Genomic DNA, 23,759 nt, shown 5'->3' with positions numbered 1-23,759 from the left:
TCTTTTCAAATATAAAAATAAAATTCTTCCGATTCTTTCGTTATTAATTACTTTGATATCTTAATTGCGTTAATAATACATCGATTGTTGGACATCGTGATTACGTTATAAATAAGATATAAATTTCGGCTATCTTGGGCGCCCATCCTCGTTAAAATTATCGACAATTAATCGATTTGATCGAAGGAAAATTTCTTTGGCACTCGTAACTTACATCTATACTGTAGAATAACATCCGCTGCGTGTTTCACGCGAGAGAAAATCCAGCTTCGTGTACCCGTTCCTATAACAAACAACGTAACAAACCACCATGTTCCTATCCATTAAAGGGTTAAAACGCAACAACGCTTTCAGCCTGGCTTTCCCGCCTGGCAATTGAACGCCTCCAATCTGACGTGCGCACGTGAATTTCTGAGGGGACGTGCACGCGAGTGTGCGAGTTCGAAGAAGAATGGAACGAAGAGACGAGAGATTTATATAAAAAAAAATAATAAACTCCGTCTTAACAACTTCGAGATTTTCCTTCCAAAATTCATCTCGTGTGTAACATTCGTACGCGCTTGTCGGATTAGCTTGCAATTATTAAAAATCAATATTTGGGAAAGTTTTCACAAAAAAAATTAATCATCCGTTCCAAAAAATTAATTCCATCGTCGCATAATTCACCACGATACCACACGTCGCGTTACAAACCGTAAAGGGAGGGTTAAAGACGCGTTAAATAATCTCGAACAAGAGTGGAGTAACGTTTGATACACCTTATAAATTGGATATCCGGTTGGCCCTGGATGAAATAGCGTTCTCCCAGGTAGCTGGGGGGAGGGGTGGTGGGCCTTAAGCCCACCGCGCCTCTTAGGGGCGAGAGAGGGAACTGGCTTGTTCTATAACTACTTTGACACGTTCCCAGTCGCTGTTGTCAGTGAGTTTCGCCTTAAAGAGCCGCGGGATGTCGTGTACCTCGCAGCGGTACATCGGCGTCCCGCGGCTCTTTCATCCGAAACACTTGGAAACACTTTAAAACCGTGCCACACCGCCGCCCGAAAAAAAGCTTTCGGAGTGGAGTGGAGCCGCGCTCGAGACGGGTGATGGATCGGATTTATGCGAAATAACGCGGTTCCTCTATCGATCCTTATCCCAGTCCTTGCGCCCGATCGATCGATCATTGTTGGGGAGGAGAACTCGTCCCATTTTGCGCGGATAGATGTGCACGATGTAGGGTTAATGGTGCTAGGAGGACACTTTTTTTAATACGAATTTTAGATATTCAGTTTCGAAAACAGGCAGTCGACGGTCGCTTGATTTTGAGAGTAATTTTGATTTAAAATTATTAGGGGAATTGGAGAAAGGTTTATGCGATATATGCTGGATTCGAGGAGCGAATTTTTTAAAGATCGCGTTGGACGCGTTTGATACGGAATACGGCGTCAAGTTTTTGAGCGCGTGGAAGAATTAATTAGGTTTCGTTATTTAAGGTCAGAGGTCGTGGGCATTCGTTTCGAGATGAAGTGTAATGTAAACGTGGGTGGAATAGTTTATGTACGGGATAAAATAGCGTGGAAAGTTTTTAAATGTCGCAGAATTCTTCTATTAGGCCTCAGATACTTATTTCTTATTATTCGGAGGTATATCTTGAAGAAATTGAGGATGGAGATTAAGGTTCTTTAAATTTGAATTATTATTATTATTATCGAATCTTTTTTTTTTATTTTTTGATTATTTGAAATATAGGATGTTTTTTCAACCTTACAGAAAATTAACATTTATAACATGAGGAATTGATAATTTACAAGTTGTAGATTGATAAAATTTACTTGGAAAACTCAATTTATTTGCATCATTGTATCATCATGGTATAAAAGAATTTAACTCGTAAATTATTATATTCTTACAATTTTTTCTAGATAATATTATCTCGATTGCGCAAAAGATTCGAGATAGACGTTGTTTCATTATTTAAACAACTTTTTCAATATTAAATAGAGATTCAAAGAGCGGTTCTTCGGTGGAAAAATTAATTACGAGAGGTATTTGTATCATCGAAGTGGCGGAGTTAAAAATTGGAGAATTGCTTTTCCCCATAAAAAATCGGGAACAATTTCGTTATGATGAAGCAATTAACGATAGTAACGTGATATATTTAATTAATAGATATGCGTGCCCGTATGAAAACGAATTTACTTTATTGCTAGGTGGGCCCAGATAGCCACCAGGAAACGTTACGAATCGAATCGTTACGAATTATCGATGTGTAACCACCCTCAGAGCAGTTTTATCGTTCATTTACGCGATGCCCGGCAAATTATCAGGGTCGTTTTAATGAATTTCATCGACATCTCGCTCGACAGTTATCGTCATCAATGATGACGAAACTCGTGGAAAGCTGCTTATTAGCCGATCGAAAACGCCCCCACGATAAACACGAATGGCACGTTTAATTATTTTAAACGAGCTCTTTACGCGCTTTCTCACGAATGTATGTTTATGAAATTACAGTGATATTTGCGCGCTCACCGTATTCAGATAGAATTAATTCGATTTCCAACTTTCGGAAACCACCGACAGAGAGAACGAATTCAATAGAAATGGGAGGGGAGGAGAGGAAAATTACGAGAATAATTCGAATGAGCGGACAAGAAAAAGTTTGCAAGGAGAAAAAAGAAGTAAAAAGCGTCTTCGACGGAGAATAAATCTAAAGAAGAAAATTAAGATCGACGACGAGGCGGCCTATAAAAATGGAGATGCTCGTGATAAAAATTCAACAAACACGTACGTAAAGATCGAAGTGCGCTATCGTGGCTATAAACTCACCACTCTCTTCCACCCATCCCTCCCTCTCCCCCTCTTATTTTATCTTCCATTACCTTCCAGACCCTCGATTGTTTCGAGCCGCTATCTTCCAACCAACTTTGCCTTCAAAGCACCTCGAGATATTCCTTTATTCAGCTCGTCGACGATCTGAATCTGTCCCTCTCAAGACAGAGATCGGCGTTGTAATACCATCCCCCTCTTCTTCCTCCCCTTCTTCGAATGTATCGAAGGTACAGAGGATTCGTCGCCACTAACCGAGTGTCAGGATTAATGGCACTCTCGACGGGGTGCAACGATGCCTCCTGCATCCCCCGGAAATATCGGTCTCCGTTTTGATTCGTGGACGAACACGGAACCCCTCGTGCTACACCCCTCGAGGAACCTCCAATGTAGATACGCGCGCGTGTATCCACAGATGTGCATTGGCGAGCGGATTTAAGGCGCTTCTCATTGTCAGATTGAGGGGAGGGGAGGATTTCCAATTCTCGATGAAAACGCCTCTCGTCCCATTCGATCCTTGCCGCAGCCACGTAAAATGGCCGAATATCGGAGGCTGATACGTTTTATTCTCTGGACAAATCGTGGCAACGATGGAGCGTAGAAAGAAAAAAATTCAATTCCGGTGTCCTTCAAGGAAGAAGCTGTTTTTTGAACGAGTCGACACGATATCAAGCGAATCGAGTTTATTATAATTCGAAATACGTGGTACGAATGTAGAAATATCAAACGATGATGTTTCTCGTTTCTCTTCATTCCCCCTTTTTTATCATGGATAGTCAAATTCATTTGACGAAACCGCCTACTACGAGTATTCTCATTGGATTGCAAATGTCCGTGCATCACAGCCAACGAGTTGATACCAAACGAATCGAGTTTATCATTATTAATTCGAAATACGAACGTATAGAAATATAAAATGATGGAATCGAGAAGGGGCTTTTGCGATGCGATACTTCTTCGATCGAAGAAGACAAGACTCGAGGGAGAGCGGTCAGTGTATATACTATATCTTGGATAAACCTTGGCAAGTTGGTACTTACTCACTTGCAAGTGGATCAAGTCCGCTCGTTGTCGAACTTGTGCGTCGGAATAGCTTCGGAATAGCCGATAGATATTTACCTTGGGGCGTTCCAAGTATTCACGAAATTACACCGAAACTCCTCGGATATCCCGGCCTCCGCGTGATCCATGAACGACGCCCGGAATTCGAGGTGAAATTCATGGGTTTCCACGGCGAATTAGACGGTGCCTTAGACGTACACGCGTACAACTTCCAACCCGTGCACCTCGAAATAACGACGGCGACGATCAACTTCTCTCTTTCAGGTTAAATATTTGCCCCGTTTCCTCAGACGTCCTTCCCTGTGCAAGTTTTGGGAGCGGTGTTGGAAGAGGAACGAGAAGAGAGAGAGAGAGAGAGGAGGAAACGGCCCGCGTCGAATAAATACAGGCTCGTTAGCGAAATCGGCGATGGGACAGGCTCGTCCTCTCAAGTTCTCACGATCTCCCTCGCTTGTGCAGGGAACGACTTCTGAAATATTTCGGTTACATCGTTCGAATACCACCTTCGCGAAGTTCCTACCCGAAGAATGCGAAGTTTATTCGGGAATTTCTTTAATTTCTTCGGCCGCGTGCCGAGAATCGCGAGTTTAACGCGTTCCCTTTAAATTTCTCTCGATTTTAAACAATCTCTTATCAACCTTTCGCGTTCTAAATTTATAGAGATTCGAATAAACATCTTCCTTTCTCTCTCCTCCTCGCGCTTCCCTTTTACATAGAACGTTAAATATGCCTATAGAAAGTCATACATCGATTAAGTTAAACAAAACTAGCTACTCTTCCAAACAAACCACTTTCTTATTCCAATTCTTGTAATTATATCCACGGTTTGCAAAGTTTCTCTCCAAACCCTCGACATTTCCCAAGATTCCTTCGATTAGCTGTGAACGAGATTCATCCGCGTGCAACGCAACGAAACGAAGCGCACAGGGGCGGTCTTGCAGGCGGTCTTTCGAGCGCGAAAGCTCCGCCTGCGAGTCTCTCTCCGCTACGCGATCCCCGCATTCACCTAACAGGGAAACGTCACCTTCCTTCCACGGCCCTCGATCGCATCTGCCGTATTTCTCAGGTATCAGGGAGCGCGCCGGACACGTCGGCCACGTGTCGTCGTGCGAGCGATCGGTATGCCGTGAACGCGATCTCGGAAGGGGGAATTGGATCAGCTGCACTCCTCGATCTTTCGATTCCTTTCCACGGAATCTTATCGGATGTATATGGATGCGTGTATGTGTGGTTGGAGGATCTGTGTGTGACGTTGGATACACGGGGGTGGCTGATAGGGTTGGCGCTCTTGGGACAATGGGAATAAGATATTGTTTTGGGAGTATCGTGCGTTTGCTATCTAAGCGTGCTTGTTTTAGTGATGAGTGTGTTATTGGATATTGTTGCGGGGGGAGGTGAGGAGATGATTTGAATTGTTTCAGCTTGTTTGGAGGAATTGGCCCGGTGAAGGGAAGTGGTATATCAGTTTCTTGGAGATACGTTTTGCTCTGCTTATTTTCTCGTTCATCGATTCGTGTTCGTTCGTTAATTAAAAAGCAAAGTATTGTGCGATATCGGCTAAAAATTTATATCTTTTTTTTTCATTCCATTTACGTTATTCAATTGCGGTTTTTAATTTCGCGAAAGGGAATCCTTCGTAAAATTTAAAAAAATATATATATATATTCGTAAAAATATTTTAATGGAAATGAAAACTCAAATTTGTTTCTTTCAGGATATTTATCGTATTTTACAAATATATTTTTGTCCTATGTATCATGTTTTAATTTAAAAAAATTTTTTCCCCGTTTAATCTCCACTTTATTATAATACTCTCTTACAACGTTATACAAACATTATTCAAAAAGATAAAAATCCTACTGATTCTACGTTAAACTCTTCTTTTTTGATACATCCAAAGTTTCATTCTCGAATGGTTTCCCTTTTAAAATTTCTCCAGTTACCTAACAATCTAATACGTAGGATTGTCAGTAGAATTGACCGTTGTTCAAAGAGCAATCGAGAGCGTGATACGATACTTTCTATCTCTATGCTAATCACGACACGATACAGTTTTCCTTCTCCCCTTGGTCCCCGCGAGTGAAAGTGCCAGACGATTGCTCGATTGCCCGTAAATTCGCCTCGAAGGGATCGATCGATTCCTTCGACTGAGACGGAAATCTTTACGAGAAATAGACCACTTCCGTGGACGGATAGGATCGAACGGCACGGTGGCCCATTGAAAGGAACTGACCTTCCCTCCGCCCATTTCGCAAAGCGGATTTCGTCCAGAACGTTTCGTGTTCGCCTTGGAACTCTGTCAAGGATTAGATTCTCCATGGAGAAGATCGATATTCGAGATGGGCTGTGTTAAAGAAAAGGAGGGTGTTGTTGCGCGAGATTTTCGATTAATCAGATTTATGTTTCTCTCTCTCTTTTTCTTTATATTTCGATACGATGTTTGCAACGCTCGAAGAGAGTGATTTTCAGTCTATTTATATTTCTCGAAAAGATCTGATGGCGTTTTAATTGGATGGAATTTTAATTAGAATTTTGGTTTATCCTCGTTCCTCTCTTCCCTTTCCCCCGAATCTGAAAAATAAATTGTAAAACTTGACTGTAATATTAAATTCAATTATCAGATTGAATTACTAATTGGATATTAAGAAAAAAATTAGAGATTCCGAAATTCGTGAGTTTCGTATTTAATTTTTTACATAAAAAATAAACCATTTCTAGATGAAATTTTAATTCCTGAAAGTACACTATTCCACTTTTCGTCGAATGGGACCAAAGAATTTTTGGAATTTTAATCCCCATAATACCGTTTCCTCGTTTAAACATCGAGTTTATAGAATACGTTACGACGAAATAATATTCCATATACATCGAAATATACAAGAAAACGCTCCTCTTGTCGACGAATAAAACGTAATTTGCGCAAAGAGAATCGAGAGAGAGAGAGAGAGAAAGAGAAAAAAAAAATGTTCAAAGAATGCGTTCCAAGAATTTATTCCTGTTCCACGTATCCGAACCGTTTTCTTTGTGCGTTAGTTGTCTTGTTAGCGGTTAGTGATGAAGTTCTTGCTTCGCAGCTCGAATACCCGCTGCCATAACGAGTAACGATTTATGCGTTAATATATCGTGCACAGGCGTTGTACAGGCGGCGGGGGCAGACTCTTTTCGAAACCGATCCCTCTTTCGATCCGACCCGGGAGAAAAGGAGTTAATGTAGAGAATATGAAGCGAAACTTTTGCGAGTTAAAAAATCGTCTCGAATGGAACGGCAACGTGAAAATACGAAAAATATTTTCCGCCGCGACCGTGTAGAAGCGAAACTTTAAACCACCCCTGGCTGGTCGCGTTGCGCTCGTAACACCGTTGATAAAATCAACCTGTTAAACGATCCTCCCTCCTCCCGTTTCCCGCCATTTCGATCGAATTGAGTTGGACAAGTTGCCAGTGAAATTGATTCTGTTATCGAGTCCGAACAGCTGACCGATGCGTTTTGCAATTCGAGGATTACCGAGTGACGTATCCAGATATGCTCAAAGTTTCAGCCTGTAACGCGTTTTCTAATCTATAAGATTAGTCAATTATTTAAGCAGTTGCGTTATCGTTATCGCGAATTGTATTTCGAAATTGGAAACACGATGCTTTAAATGGGGAATTTTATTGGGAATAAATAAATAAATATGTATGTATATATATATATTTTGAGAGAGTTTTGGTTTTATTTTTGAAACATGGTGCTTGACGAGAATAAATAAACGGAATATTAGGATGAAAAAAAAAAATTCTCATTTCTGGAGTTTCAATTTTTGGAGCACAATACTCTATTTTTCCTACAGAACGAGAGAGAATTTCATAAACGAAGGAATTTTTAGAAATCTGTAGAATTATCATTTTTTTTTTTTTGGAATGCAATATTCTTTTCTGTTCGAATGAAAGATGAAACAATCTTTTGAGAGAAAGTTTTTTTTTTCTCTATTTCAATTTCTTTCGTTACCATTGCTATTTCGTATCATGTACAAATTTCAAAAATTATTTCGAACTACGCGAATTAATAATTTGGTTAGATTGGCGCGCAAGATTTGTTAATCTTTGACCACACGAGGAAGTGATATCAGCTTGACAACTCGTAAATACGTAATGAAGTGTGGAAACCTTGCACGCCCGGAACCGTGACCGCCCCCATTTGTCACTGTGCACCGAATTTATAATCCCACGTGTTCATCGGGTATACTTTGCGTGATTCATCGTCTTATGAGCGGGGCTGTGACGTGTGAGTAATCTCTTGGAACGAGTATGTCGAAATTATCGCATCGCCGTACGTTTCTCATGGGACCCCGCCGCAAAACATCGATATCGATAAAGCGTGAGATGAACTTTGATACAGTCGCGATTTATTAATAGAATATAATGGAAGAATTGAGCGGAACGAAACAATGGTATCGAATTAAGAAAAATAATTTTTCTCTTTCAAATATCGAGCTTAGTTTCGAGATGGCAGAGTAGATGGCGCCAAAAGTATGCTTGATCATATAAGCCATCCCTCGAATGAAAGAAACGGTGATTTTACGTGTGATCTCGATAATTTTTTTCCTGATTAAATTTCAGGAATAGAAGTCGAAAGAAATATTGTTCCAATTACAGTTGAATTTGAAAATTTTTTTTAAAGAAAATTAAAAGAAAATTTTTCGATCGAATATTTTTATTTCGTAGTTATGCAACGATACAACGTACTTGTTCATGTGTAATATTTGATATCACGTGATATCTCAAATATCACGAATCCAGAGTTTTGATTTGAGAAGTCAGACGACTTTTTCCGACAGTGTTCTCAATTCATTGGCACCAAGTTGAGCATTGATAGTATAGATAGTGAATATAGATAGTGTTTACATTCATGTTAGCTACTTGGAAAGATAGAAAATTAGGATGTGTTAAAGTTTCTGAATCGTAGGAAAGAAAAATCTGGAGCTAGGTGTTAATGCTTCTGGAACGTTTCAGTTGAAACACAAACCGTTAATATCTTTTACCAGCTGACAGACTTTTAAGCATTATCGGTTACGAAGCTTGTGCAGGCAAAGTATTAACACTGAAACGTTATATTACCGACTATGTACTCCTTAATTAGACGGGATCTGCTCTTCTTCTTATTAATTTGCTCTCCACTCTTATTCTCTCACCTTTCCACTCCAATTCCCATTCCGCATAATATTTGTTTATTATATTTTCCACGGCAAAGTTAAAAATATTTCTTAATCCCCGATCGAATTACAAAGACGTGGAATATTTCTCTCGCGAAATATAGGAAGATAAAAATACTTTCTCGATTCCGAACGTAATAATAAAACTATCGATTCAAAGTCCTTCGATCAAATTATAACTCTCCAAAAATCTCGACCGAAATCTGGATGCAGGTAGATCACTGAAAACACGTTTCTTTCCCGCTATCGTCGAAGAATCTTCCGAGAAAGACCTATTCTTCCCTCTATTCCGGAAGTGGAGGATACGCGCGTACAAATCAGCGGTGGGGCATAGACAACAAATCACAAGCGGTTGTCCGGTCGGATGCGAAAGAACACGGCAGTGTTCGTAGCCTATTAAGCAACGACAACTCCGGTGAAGCGGTTTCGAAGGTAAAGAAGCTTGAAAGTGGGGGAGGAACCCTTGGTGGATGGGAAAAGAGAGAGAGAGAGAGAGATAGAGGAGTCGGTTGATAAATGCGCGCCCGTACGCCTAGGAACCAGTTTGGTGTTTACCTAGTAAGTAGTGTTGTCAGTCAGCTGGTTTGTTGCATCTTCGCAACGAGGCAGCCGCTCGTGGCGCAAAACGTTAGCACGCTTACCCCACTCGTGTCTCGTGCAACTGTGTGCGTTTGTGGGTTCGACGAATGTGTTACGGAGTTTACTATAGCGTAAGTTGGTATTCGGTCGGGACCGTTGGAGGGATATACATCCTGGCCCGTGGTGGGGGTAAAATTGGCCGATGGTGGGGATAGGAGTGGGGCGTTAACTGCACGCTGGCAGTCATGCAGGGTGCGTGACCGTCGACGGAATAGGGACTCGGATTCGGAGTCAGTTGCTCTCCGGCGTTCGCGGTGGAACGTCGTTGCGCCAACCTCGACTCTTGGTTTCTCGCTCGTAACGTTCCGTTTCACATGTAGTTTCTCACGAGGGTCGAAGTCCGCTGTAAACGGAGGCGTCACGCGTTGGTGGATTCGAAGGACGATCGTATATACGTACACGAGTGATCGGGGGAATGCAGTGTCGATAAGTGGTTATGCCGAGTCGGTGTTCATTCGCGGAAAAAAGAAACGAAGCATCGAGTCGAGCAACGTTTGGTGGACGAGACGGATTATCGTTTTTTCCCTCGTTCGGTGGTGGTCGAGTGGCGAGATCCCTGGCGACGGGGCGATACGCACGAGATTGAACGTTCCTGTTCTTCTTTTTTTCTTTTTTCCTGCCCCTCGTCGCCCCTCCTCGCCCGTGACACGGAAAAAGAAAAACGGGGAAACGGGGTGTCGTATCACGTTCCAGAATCGACTCCTCGTACACCGCGGGAAATGGTGTTGTGATAGAGTGACTATGAGTGCGTGACGACGGCAACGCTTACGACGACTGGCTCACGCGACGATCGCGACGAGAGGAGAGTCGGTTTAGAATTCGACCCGTGTCTGTGCTCGTGCGTGCGTGCGTGCGTGCGTGCGTGCGTGCGTGAAGGAAAGAAACGACAATTGGTCGGAATGGAGGCGACACGGGTTGGTTTGGCGGCGGTGCTGGGGATCGTCTGGTCCCTGTTTCTGAACGCGGGCCCGATACACGGGCGCAGCATCACGAGCCTCGAGGCACCGAGCGGGTGCGAGTGGAAAAAGGACGGAGAGGACGGAGAAAAAGCTCTGGCCTGTAGGGTTAGGACTATCGCCAACGTGCCCAGCCTAATTGGCAATCTCTCGGCCATTCAAGTGGACTCGATCAGTTCTTTGGCCTTGGAATGCAGTGACGTGTTGTTCTTCGAGAGCCAGATAGACGGGCCGCACGGATTCTTCTCCCCCCTGCCCCGTTTGGAGAAGCTTCGCGTGGATTATTGCAAGATCCGCTACCTGCCAGCCGGTGTTTTCGCGTCCGCGCACAATTTGCGCGCTTTGTCGTTGATCACGCACAACGGCGACTGGTCGGCGATGAGTTTGGAGCTTCACAGGGATTCTCTGCGCGGTCTCGCGCATCTGCAACACCTCGACCTGGCCGACAACAATCTGTGGACGCTCCCGGCCGAATTACTCTGCCCGGTGCAGAGCCTGGCCACATTGAATCTGACGCGCAACAAGTTACAGGACATCGTTTCCCTGGGATTCTCCGACTCGGCCGAATCGTGCACCCCCAGCCTCGAGGTGTTGGATCTGAGCAACAACGACCTAACCACGATCCACGACCGCGCGCTCAGCAATCTGCGCAGCCTGACGGTGTTGAAGCTCCAAGAGAACGCGATCAACGCCGTTGGTGATCACGCTCTGGCCGGTTTAACCGCGTTGCACTCCCTCAACGTGTCGAGCAACCGTCTGGTCGCGTTGCCACCCGAGCTGTTCTCCAAGACGAGGGAGCTGAGAGAGCTGATACTCAGCAACAACTCGCTGGCCGTGTTGGCCCCCGGCTTATTGGACAACCTGGACGAGTTGCAAATATTGGATCTGAGCGGGAACGAGTTGACGAATCGTTGGGTGAACAGGGACACGTTCTCGAGGCTGGTCCGCCTCGTGATTCTCGATCTCTCCCACAACGCGCTCACCAAGATCGACGGCCACGTGTTCAAAGGATTGTACAGCCTTCAAATATTGAAGCTCGAGCACAACGAGATCGAGACGTTGACGGACGGTTGCTTCGGCTCCCTGACCAACCTGCACATGCTCACCCTGTCCCACAATCGGATCGCGAGATTCGACCCGGCCCACACGATCGGCCTCACCACCCTCAACCAACTGTTCATGGACGCGAACAAAGTGAGAGCCCTTCACCGCCACGTGTTCGACAATCTGACCGGCCTCCAAGATCTGTCCCTGAGGGGCAACTATCTGACCGAGATCCCGTACGCGGTACGCGTGCTACGCTCGTTGAAAACGCTCGACCTCGGGAACAACCACGTGTCCAGAATCGAGAACGACTCGTTCGTCGGATTGAGCGAGCTGTACGGGTTGGGGCTGGTCGACAACAAGCTCGAGAACGTGTCGCGCGAGGCGTTCGCCGCCCTGCCCGCGTTGCAGGTGTTGAATCTGGCCAACAATTACATCCGTCACGTGGAGCAGAGCGCTTTCGCGGCCAACCCCGTGTTGCGCGCCATTAGATTGGACGGGAACCAGTTGACGGAGATCCGCGGCGCGTTCACCAGCCTCTCGACCCTCGTCTGGTTGAACGTGTCCGACAATAAGCTGCTGTGGTTCGACTACAGCCATCTACCGCCCAGCATAGAATGGCTGGACATACACGCGAATCAGATAAGCGAGCTCGGCAATTATTACGCGGTGCGGAACACGCTGCGCATAAAGATGCTGGACGCGAGTTACAACCAAATCGGGGAGATCGGGGAGGCGAACGTGCCGGACAGCGTGGAGACGTTGTTCCTCAACAACAACAAGATACGAACGGTCGGGCCGGCGACGTTCTTCCAGAAGAGGAGCCTCCAGAAGGTGGTGTTGTACGGGAACGAGATAAGGAGTCTGGACGTCGCTGCGATATCCCTGCAAACCGTGGCCGAGGACTCCGAGTTGCCCGAGTTCTACATAGGCGACAACCCGATTCTGTGCAACTGCACGATGGAGTGGTTGCCGAGGATCAACGAGATGGCGGCGCGTCTACGCCAGCACCCGCGGGTCATGGATCTCGACTCGGTCACGTGCGAGATGGTGCACGCCCGCGCCACCCCCAGGAGGCCGTTGCTCTCGTTGAAATCGAAGGACTTCCTGTGCCGTTACGAGGCCCATTGTTTCGCCCTGTGCCACTGTTGCGACTTCGACGCGTGCGACTGCGAGATGACCTGCCCCGACAACTGCTCCTGTTACCACGACCACAGCTGGTCGAGCAACGTGGTCGACTGCTCCAACGCCGGCTACAACCACGTCCCCGAGAGGATCCCGATGGACGCGACCGAGATATATCTGGACGGGAACGAGTTGGGCGAGCTGGGCAGCCACGTGTTCATAGGCAAACGCCGCCTCGAGGTATTGTACCTGAACAACAGCGGGATATCCGGCATTCACAATTTCACGTTCAACGGGGTGGGCGCGTTGCGCGTCCTCCACCTGGAGGACAACGCCCTGCGCGAGTTGCGGGGCTTCGAGTTCGACCAGTTGGAGAGGATGTCCGAGCTGTATCTGGACCACAACGCGATCGCCACGGTGGGCAACACCACGTTCAAGAAGATGAGGAATCTCGAGGTGTTGAGGTTGGACAGCAATCGCATCGTCAACTTTCGACCGTGGGAAGCGTTGCCGAGCGTGGGGGACAGCACGAGGACGGTGGTCGCGTTGGAGGGTAACGCGTGGAGCTGCGAGTGCGGGAACGCGGCCAAGCTGCGCGGCTGGTTGGCCGAGCATCGAGGCGATCCCGAGAAGATGTACTGCCGCGACGGCGTCGAGACCCTGGCCCAGGCTATGAACCGTTGCGGGGACCCGTCCACCGAGGCCGTGAGCCGTGGCATCCAGGAGATCCCCCTCCTCGGCGGCAACCTGGTCCCGCTGCTGGCGGGCGCGCTGGTCGCCGTGATCGCCATCTCCCTCTTCGTCGCCCTCGCGTTCGCGTTCCGCCAGGACGTCCGCCTCTGGGCCCACGCCCGATACGGCCTCCGCCTCGGCAAGATGAGCGCGCCGCCCGACGAGGAGAGGGACCGGCTGTACGACGGCTACATAGTGTACAGCGAGAGGGACGAGGACTTCGTGTCGAGGTTTCTGGCGGCCGAGTTGGAGCAGTCGGGCCTGGCGCTTTGCCTCCACTGGCGGGACTTGCCGCCCGCGAGGGCGCAGGAGGCCGTGCCGCCGGCGGCGGCCGCCGCCAGGCGCATAGTCATCATCTTCTCGCCCGTGTTCCTCGCCAACGAGTGGCAACACGCGGAGTTCCGTGCCGCGCTGAGGACCGCCCTCGAGAGCATAAGGCCCGGCTCGAGGAAGAGGCGGGTCGTCGTCCTCCTCGCGACCGAGGCGCCCGCCCGCGACCCCGAGTTCCAGCTGCTCCTTCAGACGTGCACCGTGGTCGTGTGGGGCGAGAAGAGGTTCTGGGAGAAGCTGCGCTTCGCCATGCCCGACTCCGTGGGCAAGAGGCGAGACGGCAGCAAGAAGGTGAACGACCGAAATCGGAAACCGGCGCGCTACACGGCCGCCCCCTCGGCCGGTGACGCGTGGACCAAGCCTAACGGCGTTCTGGTCGCGCCGGTGCACGCGCCCACGCCCACGCCCACGCAGTCCACCTATGTCAGCTCGGCGAGCAGCAGGACCGAGGACGAGGACAGCGGCGCGGAGCACCAGCACCAGCACCAGCTCCAGCACGGGGGTTACAGCGCGTTGCACGCGGGGGGCGCCAGACCCGCCAGCCTCTCCTCGAGGGGCAGCCATCTTTACAGCACGATACCGGAACCACCGGTCCCCACAGCGCCCCCGGGCGAGGCCTTGACGCATCCGGCCAACCCTCGTACTTACTTCGTCTAGTACGGACGATCCTCTTCCACGCTCGTTCGCCGCCGAGTCGGACGCTGGACTCTGATCGAGCCTGCGATGTAAAAAGTGACAGACAGAGAGAGAGAGAGAGTGAGAGAAGAGAGAGAGAGAGATGGTACGTGTACGTCGTTAGGATATTTGTACAGTTTCGCTCGCGATAAACCGAACGACGACGACGACGACGACGACGACGACGACTCGCCTCGTCCCGGTCTGTTTGCTCTTCCACTAGAATCGGCTCGGCTACAGAGGGGGATCTTCCCTCGGGTTCTCGTCACGCTCGCCACGGAAACCCGAACGTGGAGGATCGTTTATGCAGGAGGGGGTTGGTTATCGCCTCGCGAGAAAGTGGTTTCCAGGGGACGCGAGGCGATACCCCCCTCCTCCTCTCTCCCCCGACAACACTCTTTTCGTTTAATACCAACCGTGATGTTGATCGACGATAAATCGGGAGGCGGGTTTACTCGCTACGCTCGTTTCTTCGTAACGTTACGCGCCCTGATCCACTCGTTATTTTTTAACTCGTGCAGAGAGAGAGAGAGAGTGAGAGTGAAGAAAAAAGTATTTTGGTGATAGCGGTCGACGAGAAAGCGGTAGATCTTCGGTTCTCGTTCGCTTCTCTGGGGTCTAAGACGAAACTTAGAACGATGAGATGAAAAATAAAAAAAAGGAGGAGTAAACCGCAACGATGATCGGAAGTGGATCACGCGGATGTTTTTCTTCGTTGTTGCACGATCACCGCCGGTTCGAATTCGCGTTCGAGCATCTTCCGTTCGAGTTTCGAGGAAGGAGGGGTTCGAATCTCTCGAAATTTTCCTCCGTCACCGGGGCTTTTTTGCGGCGTCGAGAGTTTCGATCGCGCTTGAAAAATAACTCTGCCGGTCTCGCACGAGCGGGGAGCGTCCTCGTCGATTTCACCGCGACCGCACACCTCGATCGATCGATCGATCGTGATGCCAGAATTTTCGCCTTCCCTCTCTCTCTCTTTTTCTTTCTCTTTCGGCGAACCAACGGCAACGATGGTTATATTTATTTTCCATTCGTTCACCGATTTGGCCGACGAGTCTCGAGTGATTTCGTTTGTTCCACGATTCTCGACGAATCGCAATGCGCGTCCGATGAATTTGACCAGAGAATCCACCGCGTGACGATTTCGTTTCCTTTTTTCTTTCTTCTTTTTTAAAAGGCATGTGATATATGCATGATTTTCGTTCATCTCGTGAATTTATACGGCGATGTCGTCTCTCCTCCTGTATTTTTTATTTTCTCGTAATAATCACAAGACATTCGTTATTATTATTATTATTGGAAAGACGAGCGAAAAAATTCGCGATGTATTCCTTTCCTTTCCTATTTACTGTACGCCGTCTGTTTCATCACCCATTTAATCGTTCTCTAATCATCGTTCTCTCCGAAAAAGCCGATTTTCTATTTTTCTCGGACACGACCGTAACGAGATTGCGGGATGGATTAATAAAGAGTTCAAAGATTCCTATTTCTTGTACCGAGTATAACAAATCTCTTCGCGCGAGACGTGAAACGTAATCCACCTCGTTCTCGTTGAACCGAAAAAGAAACCGAGAAAAGAGAGACAGATAGATAGAGAGAGAGAGAGACACGCATATTTCTTAAAAAGAAAGAAAAAACAGCGGAATATTTGATTCGAAATTAATTTTTATTTCCCCAAGACCGTTCGTTTACCTTAACGATCGAGCGTTTCCCTCCCTCTTCCCTATTTCAAGGCGGAATTTTATATTTTTCCACGATAGAGAAAACGTTCCGATCGAGGAGCTCGAGGAGCATCGAGGATTGGTCGAAAACCGTTCCAAATCCCCTCCCGTTCACCGATGATGAGAGAGAAAAGACGAGAATGATACGCGCCGTGCGTGCTCCGAATCCCGAGGCGAGCTCCACTTCGTACTAATATCTTTATATATTATATTTTAATAAATCTTTATATTTTTTTTCTTTTTTCCCTCCAACCTCGGGAGACGAAGCCCGCCCATGGTTCTCATCCATCCTTCGTCTTGTTCGTTTGTCAATTCGTTAGCTAGGGAGAAATGAAATTTAATCGCGAAAATTGTGACAGAGAGAGAGAGAGAGAATACGCGCGCGTCCTTAGGAGAGAATGAGAGAGTGAGGAAGAAGTGAGGAGACACGTCTTTTAGACATATACGAACATATACACGCATACATACACGCGCATACACACACACACATGTACACACCTCGTTCCTAAGATTCACGACTGTCTTTTTTGGAGAAAAAGCAACGGTCGCCAAACGCTTATTAGTTTGTAAGTGGATGATCCTCCTGTAAATACTGTGTATAATCTAACGTTGTAAATAATTCACGCACACTTTTCGAGCACGTCAAAGTGGCCAGACACGTGTACCTATATGGTCCCCGAGGGAAAAAATATCTCGGCCTCTCTCTAAAAAAACTTGCGGATTTATTATTGATTGTATTGTATCGTTGTAAATACGCTCATCGGATCAAACAATATATATATATATATGTATATGTATATGTATATGTATATGTATATATATATTGTATTCACGATCTGTTACGTGATTATTAAATTAATTGCCACTTTCCATTTCAGCAAAGAACCATGAGAAATAAACACGTTTGTTTTGTAAAAAAAAAAAAAAAAAAAAATGAATGAAGAGAAAAAAAAAAGAAGAAACAAAGAAAGAAATGGACGAGAATATTCTTTTGTTCCTTTGTCACTTACCGTGAGAAATCCGTGTCCGGGTCAGCGAACGCGAACTGGCGAACTCGAAAGTTTTCCATCGAGAAAGCCCACCCGAAGAACTTTGACGTTCTTCGTGAACTCGTTTTAATTCGCTCGACACTAATAGCTTTCCCTCCCCATCGTCGAATGTGGCTCCTCTTTTCGCCAACTTCCTCGTTCTCCGATCGCTTCTCTCTTATTCCACTCCTCTCCTTTTTTTTTCAATTTTCTTTCCCTCCTCCCTTTCTCCTCTTTATCCCTGAAACGCTTATTAACATCTCGAGATCGACGTATAAATTTTTCTCTTCTTGTAAAATACACTCAGCCGCGTTTACGCCTCGTTCGCTCGCAAGATAACACAAATCGGGGGTTGTTTCGAGTTGGATGAAATTTTTATTAGAAATCGCCGAAAAACTTCATCCCTGAGGGGGTGATGTAGCAGGCGAGAATGAATCAGTTTCGTTCGTCCGTCCGGCAAATTGTTGTTTAAAATTTTGTACGGAAGTTCCTCCCGTCGGTTTGATTTCCGGAGAAACAATACACTCGAACTAAATTATAGAATTTAACGGTGGACGTAAAGTTTTAATTCCGTTTGTGAAAGAAGATGTGTCACGCATCACGTTTGCTATAATTTTCCATCTTTGTAAGATATCTTTCTTTTATTATTATTATTATAATTATCAATTTATGGTATTTTTTTTATTTACAAAGAAAAGGAGATAACGAAGAGAATGTCACGTTAATTTTATACACTTCTTCGTTTGTGTGATCTTACCTTCCTTTCTGAAATACTTTCTTTCGGGTGTTATTTCTTATTTATAAGGAAGAATGAGGAATGCTAGAAATATGGTACCTTCGTAACGTGAGTCAATTTTGCATCAAAGCATTTTCTACGGCCGAGTTGGATTTAGTCTGGATCAAGATTCGATTATGTTCGATAAATTGAATTTCCTATAATGATGGTATTTTCCAAGTTAAACTCACTTGGTGGATATTTCGTGGATTATTCTTGACCATGAGTGTTTGGTTTTCGAGAGAGAGAGAGAGAGAGAGAGCGAGCGTCTCCTTCAGAACGGTTCTTTAAGCTCGAACACAGGAAACGGACCCTCGACGAAGGCGCGAACACTTGAGAACTAGCTAGCTACTTTTTCGAGTGGGCGCTTGAAAGTGCATAAATAGAAAAGATCGGTCGATCGTCGAAAAAAGAAAAAGAAGAAAAAGAAAGAAGTCACGTTTCAACGAGGAAAAACTATCCGTCGATGTTTATATTGCAAATTGAAATTTTGATGGACGAGAATAAAGGAACGAGATTCGATCGAAGATTTATTTATCGAATTTATTTATTCCACCGATGTGCAAACAAAAATTCTCCGTCTTAACGATTAGTCTAATCCAAATTTAAATCATGCAAATCCTTGTTACTGTTACTCGTATAATATATGTATATAAACGTGGCTGTTCCATTCCATCGAGGGGGAGCCGTGTTTTATTCAAATTTAAAATACGAAAATCCGCATTATTTCTCCGCTCCATCGTGTCTAATTAATTATAACAACACCTCGGGCCGTTATTTCTCTTCTGTTCAGTTAAATAACTAATGAACCGTGGAAAAATTGAATCATCGGTAAAGGATACAACGTCTACATATAAACAATATTATCTACAAATACGACAACGCATTATAACGCGTACCATTTCCTGCCTCCGAGGCATCTTTTTATTTACCGCATACACACATATTCCATAACCGATAATTAATCTGTTCGAAAATCTGGATCGCCATTGTATTCGCCAATGCGATACAATTACAACAATCCAATCGTCGCGCGACTAACACCAAACAACGCATTTTGATTCAAAACGATTATTCATTCGAGATCCAAGAAAATCAGATCCAATCACCAAACGATACGGAAACGAGATCGATCAATGGTTTGGTTAATCGAAACCGTGCCACCTGTTTTTCCACGCGCTGCTGCCAACTCTCCAACTAACTCTCCCGGCCAACATTTTCTCACGCCCGCGTCAAATAGCATTAAACGAGCGAAGAAAGGCTGGAAGAAAGGGGAGGAGGGGAAAGGCAAAGAGGAAAGAAGAAGCGAGGGTGGAAAGGGAGGAGACGAGATAAGCGGGGGACGCGGAATAATTTATCGCATTACCCGTATCGTGGAAAACTGCACCGCTTCTGGCGGGGAATAAAATGTTAAATACGGCGCGTACATGCGCCGAGAACACCTTTATCACCGCGGCCAACTCACCGAATAGACCTTTCCACGCGGAGAGAGGGTGCAGCGGTGATGATAGCACAGGAAACGGCCATCCCACACCCTTGCCAACCGTTCGTCATGCTCGCACACGTGGCGACGCGTGGCTTCTTGGAGGTTCTTTGCTCTCTTGTACACGAATTCGAACGTTTTTTATTTTATTCTGTCGAGCGATTTTTTTATCGTTATTCCAAAGTTACGCAATAACAGAAAATAAGAATGATTTTTTGTTATAATTGTAAAGTGTATATATATATATACGACCGCTCAAAGGGTTTAATAACATCGAATGGAAATAAGAATCGATTTAAAAGTAAAATTTTGCTCTCGTACGAAAATGGAGCCTGAGGTATGGGGAATAAAGTCCAATTTCCATAAACATATAAAATTATTCAAGATTGAACGATTAATACAAGCAAAGTAATCTCAAACAAAAAAAAAAACGAAAAGAAAATATCCACAGCACAAGTTATCCACGGCAAGAGTTAGATTGTATGAAAAATCATCAGCAGCGATCGTTTCACCACTAAATTTTCGTGCAACGAAATTCAACGCCGCGCCCTAAATGTATCACGCATATTTAATTCCATTCACCGCGCTCACGGGAGAGACTTAACCGGTCGACCGCAAGGGTTGCAACCCCTATGACCACGGAGTAGCCTGAGCCTCGGTATTCAGGAATTTCACGCGCGTTGCGCCGTCAGGTCACGTCCTCGAGCGAGATTCCAGGGCATAAGTTACAGTTTGTAAGAGGATGAGTTTCCCTCCGCCTTTTAAACTGTCGTTCTTTACCACCACCACCATCGCCGAACGAAAATCCCTTTTCTACTTTCCTTACGCTAGTAATAGTTTTATCAGCGCAAGACCCTGTTTCTCCGAGAAAGAAAATCCAGAGGGATTAAAGCGCGTGCACTCGGCACGAGTCAAATATTTGGATGGCCGCGGGCAACAACGAATGCTAGAAAAGAGCCGTGGCGAGCTAATGTCATTACGACTTTAGGACGGTCTCGGGCAAAATTACATTTGCCGGCCACCGCGGGCAAATGGAATAATAATAAGAGAAGGCTGATATCGGGCGGAAATAGTGGGTCATGTAGACGCGTTTAATAATCAAAGTAACCCGTCCGCGGGACCCGCCCCCACCAAGTGGATCGATAATTTAAGGCTTTTCGGCGGCGACGCTGAAAAATTCAAACCTGCCGCGCAACCGCGCCGATCAACCGACCGACGGTTGTTCGGCAACGTTCGGCTAAGATCGGCGCCTAACTGGTGCAGTATGTATAAGCAGGGAAGGATTCGTATCTCGTGGGAAGTTGTTTGCGCAAAGGACGGTGTGAGAATTTTTAATATATTTTGGACGAGGAATTGAACGTATTTCGTTGGAGAAATTTCCCTATTTTCCGAATGGATAAAGTAGTTTAACGAATAAAGATAATTTATCATCAGTTTTAACTTAATTAGCTATCGTAAGCAAGTGTGGCAACGTGCAAACGTTTCTCGTGTTACCGTTGCAACTTGAAAAAACGAATTAAGTAGTTTGAGAAATAAATTGCTTCTGTTGGAGGATGCGTTGCGTTAAGTAGGTTCTAATTAGAAATGGAAATTAGAACGATCGTCAGAGGGGCTTTTAATCGGTGGGTTGCACAGCACAGTTTCTATAGAGAGGCATGCTTTCACGATTCATGAGAAGATACGAACAATGGGCACAGCGTAATTATGGATTAATTAGAAGGAATAAAACATCTGTAATAATCAATGAAATCTAATCCGGCCACTCAGACGAATTAATATAATCGTAATTATAACCTGTGATATGTCTAAAAAGAAAATACAAATTCAACGCTGTCCCAATTGTTCCAAGTGCATCGACGACCCGACGATTGCTCGATTTTTTGGATCGCTCTGCCCGACTAATCGAATGGAATTCGTCGTTGAAAATATCGAGGCACCCAATTGAATCTCACTTAATCGCAGAAACAAGCGATTACTCCATTGGAACTCACTTAACGAAGATTGAAGTGGCGTCGAGATTCGAGCAATATTTTTCTTTTTTTTCTTTTTTTCTTTTTTTCTTTTTTTTTTTTGCTTTATCGACGAGAGGGTTGAATTGTTGCGAAAAGTGGATGTGAAACGAGATGAAAAATCTATATCTAGGGATATAAATCTGGAAAGAAGATTTTCACCCACGATTTCACCCATGATATTTCGACGATTTTTGAACGAATTGAAGAGTCCGGTGGCAATTTTGATTCGTTTACACGCATAACGTCGATCGTTAACGAAGAATTTCTCTTTTCATCGCGGGCCCCGACGGCGCACGATTGAAAAGAACGTTAAACAAAAATCGAACGGATCCCGAAATTGGAAACTGATATCCCATCTATCAGTTACAATTTATTTGGTTCGTTATGGAAATTTTTCATCGATGAAAATACTCGTTACGCGTAAAAAGAATTCTTTTTTTTCTTTCTTTTTTTTCACCCCGACTATAAATATACGCCAACAAGTTTATTAAAACTTTCTGTTTATCTCTCCGTACAAATCTCCAAAAAAGAAGGAAAGACAGGGGAGGGGGGAGGAGGACAATTTCAAATCCCTCTTAATAATCCTCAACTCTTCTCATCCTCGCGTCATTCCTACAATCTTAACCATCGAGATTCCCACAATCTCCAAATCTCGTTCCAACTCGTCCTCTCTCCTCTCTCTCTCCCCCCTCCCTCTTCCCATACGTCTCATTCAATTTCCAAGAAAAAAGGCAAACCAGCATCCTCCGATTTCCCCTCTTTCTCCATTCGCGAAATTCACAGGATAACGAAGATAAACGCGGCCATTTCAAGGGAAGGGTGGGATCGAAACTCCGTCCCAAGGAGCCGATAGCCACGTTGTACGCGATACCCAGCTAACATCTCGGCCGTTATCGTGACACACCGGTACACACCGTATACGCCACAATTTCCAGCCTCATTTATTTTGGACGAGTTGGTATGCACGCGCGTATCCTCCTTCTCCTCTCTCTCTCTCTCTTTCTTTTTTATTTTCTTTCACTCCCTTTCTTTTCCCTTCGCTTCCCTTCCCTTCCCTTCGATCCGAATGGAAGACGCCGCGGCATCAATCAACTGTCGAACGAGCGCCGGCTAATCGCGCACGGCCACGATATCTTGATCGATCGTGCGTAGGGGGCGTGTGTTGGAATTAATTAGAACGATGACGTGCCCCCGGTGCTGTGGACGATAGTATCCAGATAGGCTATCTTAAGTGAGCAGTTTCTCAGATCCAGGAAGGAGGAGGAAAACTGTTAACCCTCCCCTCGGATAAAGACGGGCAAATTGTGCGCCGCCCGTCGTGAATTTGGCGGCTGCATCCTCTAGGATCGCGATTATCGATTATCGATACGTTGTCGATGCCCCTGGCACTCCATGATTTTCGTCGGGGGATCGTTATATGGATGGTGGAATTTTTTTTTTTTTTTTTGGTTCATTCAAGGTTGGCGAGAGGATGTTATATTTTATTCTTTTTGGGATATATGGGGGATCGAAAAGGGATTGAGTTTTTTTGGTAGAGGCTTTTTCGAAACTTGAAATTATTCGGCTTGGTATTTTTTTTTTTTCTTTTCTTTTCAGAAGATTTCATTTTTATCTGTATAGCTTTGGATATTTTAATGAAATCCGATCATCGTCGAATTGATATTATGTTTGTTTCCGTTTGAATATTTATGTCATTAATTTTTTTCTTTTTCTTCCATTTCTTTTTTCTTCTTTCCTTTTTTATTGGTTTATACGATTTATTAATGTTATTTATCCACGGTCCATGTTCAATTGGATATGTAAAATATGTTTATTCTTCGTAACGGAAGCACGTCATATTGATAAGTTACTACATCAATTTCATAAATGTAAAGGGAATAAATTTGAAAAATAAATAGAGTTTAATAAATAAATAATAAATAAATAAATAAATTGATCAAATAAAATCTTTATTCCTATACGTTTTGCGGGGATTAATATAAATTAAATAAAGGATTAATAAAAATGTCTGTTGTTAACAATTAATAACAAAAAAATGTTTTTAAATATTCGTAAAATTATACGTCGTTGAAAAGAAAAATTATTTGTTTAAACGATATTAAAAATAATATGTCTAGTTAAATATTATTTCAATAATGTTTTTCAAATATTTATTCGTATAATATTAAAATTTACAG

General features: G+C 44.9%; 2 protein-coding genes across 4 annotated transcripts in view; both read left to right on the top strand.

Annotated features, from left to right (window-relative positions):
• The window catches only part of LOC108001218 (hillarin), a 198,963-nt gene that overhangs the window by 49,656 nt on the left and 125,548 nt on the right, over positions 1-23,759 (top strand). The window lies entirely within an intron of this gene.
• On the top strand, positions 7,159-14,894 carry LOC108001172 (toll-like receptor Tollo). Its single transcript, XM_017062062.3, has one exon. The coding sequence runs from the start codon at positions 10,601-10,603 to the stop codon at positions 14,543-14,545; it is 3,945 nt and encodes a 1,314-aa protein (XP_016917551.1). The 5' UTR covers positions 7,159-10,600; the 3' UTR covers positions 14,546-14,894.

The sequence above is a fragment of the Apis cerana genome, linkage group LG10 (assembly GCF_029169275.1).
Source record: "Apis cerana isolate GH-2021 linkage group LG10, AcerK_1.0, whole genome shotgun sequence".
In the NCBI taxonomy this organism is placed as follows: Eukaryota; Metazoa; Arthropoda; class Insecta; order Hymenoptera; family Apidae; genus Apis; species Apis cerana.
The sequence above is the reverse complement of the archived record's forward strand: the minus strand, read 5'-3'. Positions and strand labels throughout refer to the sequence as shown.